The sequence below is a fragment of the Chrysochloris asiatica genome, unplaced genomic scaffold, assembly GCF_000296735.1.
Source record: "Chrysochloris asiatica unplaced genomic scaffold, ChrAsi1.0 scaffold00348, whole genome shotgun sequence".
Taxonomy (NCBI): domain Eukaryota; kingdom Metazoa; phylum Chordata; class Mammalia; order Afrosoricida; family Chrysochloridae; genus Chrysochloris; species Chrysochloris asiatica.
In genome coordinates, this window is record NW_006408866.1 from 1,562,143 (window position 1) to 1,565,098 (window position 2,956).

The 2,956-nt window shown below is 41.7% G+C and overlaps 1 protein-coding gene across 1 annotated transcript in view; it reads left to right on the plus strand.

Moving 5' to 3' along the window:
- LOC102821129 (acyl-coenzyme A synthetase ACSM1, mitochondrial-like) overlaps window positions 1–195 on the plus strand; it is a 42,071-nt gene extending 41,876 nt beyond the window's left edge. Inside the window, exon 13 of the mRNA XM_006875974.1 lies at window positions 109–195. Within this exon, the coding sequence (XP_006876036.1) occupies window positions 109–195 (87 nt within the window). The remainder of the gene's footprint in view (window positions 1–108) is intronic.
- The last annotated feature ends 2,761 nt before the right edge of the window (window positions 196–2,956 follow it).

Genomic DNA, 2,956 nt, shown 5'->3' on the forward strand with positions numbered 1-2,956 from the left:
ACACGGCATCATCCTGTTTGGGGTCTGTGCGGGGACAAGGAGGACAGCGGGAAGTGGGGGGAAGACAGCAGGACCGAGTCACGACAGATCTGCTCTCTCCTCGTCCAGGTGGAGTTTGTCCCAGAGCTGCCCAAAACCATCACTGGCAAGATCAAACGGAGTGAACTTCGGCAAAAAGAGCTTAGGCGGATGTAATCGGCAGTCATCGCAGACCCACTGAGTGGCCTTGTGCACACCCCTCGGTTTCCCCAATATTCCCTTTGAAGATAAATTCAGTCACTATCCCTCCTCCAACTACTTTGTCCTTTTGAGATTGGCCAGGTGAGTGCTGGGACAGGGACTGAGGTAATAAAATACCACCATCAGTGCCAACAGCACCTGTTTTGTGAGCTTGCTCTATGTTGGGCTTATACTAAACAATCCTCAGAGCTTCTTCTGAGATTCTCCCCAACCTCTATTCCAAGATATTTGGGTCTGATGAATTCTCCTTCCCAGATTCAGCAGCAATCTATGAACCTGTGCACCCATTCTATGACCAAGGATACTGAGGCCAAAAGAGATATTCTACATGTCCAGGCTCCAACCCTGGTGAATGCCTCCTGGCTCCTCAGGAGGGTGAACTAGAGGTGAGGTGGGAGGGACATCTGGGGTTGACCCTTGCTTAGTGTCTGCACATAATAAAAATTATGTGGAAAATCCATCAAGAGGAATAACTTATGTATAATTGGAATTCCAGAACAAGAAGAAACAAAGAGAATTGTTGAAGATTGTTAAAATAAAAGTTCCTTATCCTGGTGTGGCACTGTGGGTTAATGCGCCAGACTGCAAAGCCGTTTGAACTGCAAGGTCGGTGGCTCAAGCTCACCAGCTGCTCCTCAGAAACCCTATACAGGGTCGCTATGGGTCGGAACCAACTCAATGGCACTCAACAACAAAAACAACTCCACCACCACTGCCACTGTTCATGTTAATAATAATGTTGGACTCTGGAGTGGCACTGTAGGTTCAGCACTGGACTGTGAACCACAAGGTCGGCAGTTCAAACCCACTAACTACTCCTCAGAAACCTTATACAGGCTCACTATGAGTCCAAACTGATTTGATGGCACTTAACAACTTAACAAAAATAACAATAACATGAAAGATGAGAAGATATGCATTCAAGAAGCTCAAAGAACCCCAAAATAGATCCCAAAACAAAATCACAAAGACATATCATAAGCAAACTTTTCAAAACCAAAGAAACAGTCTTGAAAGCAGCTCAGTAAATACAAAAAGTTACCTGCAAACAAGAACCAATAATACTAAGTTCTGATTTCTTGGCAGAAACCACGCAGACAAGAAAGCAATGTGGTGACATATATAAAACTTTGAAAGTAGTAAAACTGCCAAACAAGAATTATATACCCAGCAAAACTGTCCCTCAAATAAGACGGAAAAATTAGGAGTGTTCCAGATAAACATAAATTGATTGAATTTGTAAAACCAATCACAAATTGCTAATCTTATAAGAAATACTAAAGACAACTTGGGAAGACATTAATAAATTGCAGGTTAACCTCAGGAGTTCAAATTCACCAGCCACTCCTTAGAAACCTTATTCAGGCTCGCTATGAGTCAGAACTGACTCAACGGCACTTGTAAACAACAACCTCAAAGAAAATAAATAAATCTTCTCATCAAAATAAAACGAGGAAAACCATCAAGATCTTGGAAACACTAAGTCAACAGCACCATAACTCATCTGTCTATCATACTGAGATGGCTTCTGTGTGGCTGTGATGCTAGAAGCTATGCCCCCGGTATTTTCAATTCCAGCTGGGTCACCAATGGTGGGCAGATTTCAGTAGAGTTTCAAGACTGGCTAGGAAGAAGGAGAGGTACTACCACTTCTGAAAGGTGGATTGCTAAGTACTGTTCAGTCAGTTCTAACTCATAGTGATTGGATATAGGGTTTATTAGGAGCAATCAGGGATACTGTTGGACTAGTGATCTTTTGGCTAACAGTCCAGTGCTTACTCTACAGTACCACACCAGGACTCTCAAAGGTTAGCCACTTGAAACCCTTATGAATAGCAGGAGAACAGGTACTTAAGATATGTGTGGGGAAGTGCTGTCACCTCAAAGTAAAGCAAACCGAATTATATGGTTGAATAAAAGCTTTCAGAACCTTCATTTGCTGATGGGACACAACTCAAACTGACAGGAAACATCTGTAAATATCCATTAAGAATCAAAATATGGAATGTATGAAGTATGAATCCAGGAAAATTGGAAGTTCAAAATAAAATGGAATGCATAAAGATCAATATTCTAGACATTCATGAGCTGGAATGGACTGGTATTGGCCATTTTGAATCCAACAATCATGTCAGATTCAAGAGAGGACCAGAATGTGGGATGCCATTACTGAGGTCAGGTGGATCTTGACTGGAAGCATAGAATACCAGAAAGATGTTCACTTGGGTTTTATTGATTATGGAAAGGCATTCAACTGTGTGGATCATAGAAGCAATGATGCCAAGACATCATCTCTCATCCTTTGAATACATTGTCAGTAGGGACCAGTCCCTGGAAAAGAACATCAAGTGGAGGGTCAATTAAAAAAGGGGGAGACCTTTCTTCCCTTCTTATTCCCAGACCAGCTGAAGCTGCCTCCAGTCAAGAGTAACCTTCCCAAACTCAGTCAGCTAGGTTACTCTCTACCTGCTAATTGCATTAAATGCCTTTAAGGCAATGAATATAAAGGGCTAACCGTATTTTATGTAATTTTGTAAATCTGTGTATTTATAAATCAAGGTTACCATCTCAAGAAAGGCTGTACTTAAGCAGAGCTGGTAATATCATGGTCATAAGTTGAAGTGACTCGAAGAAGAAAGAAGAGGAAAAAAAGAGTAATCTGATACAATTTGATGAACTTGACCTACACCTATGGATGCAGTAGCTCAAAAGAGGG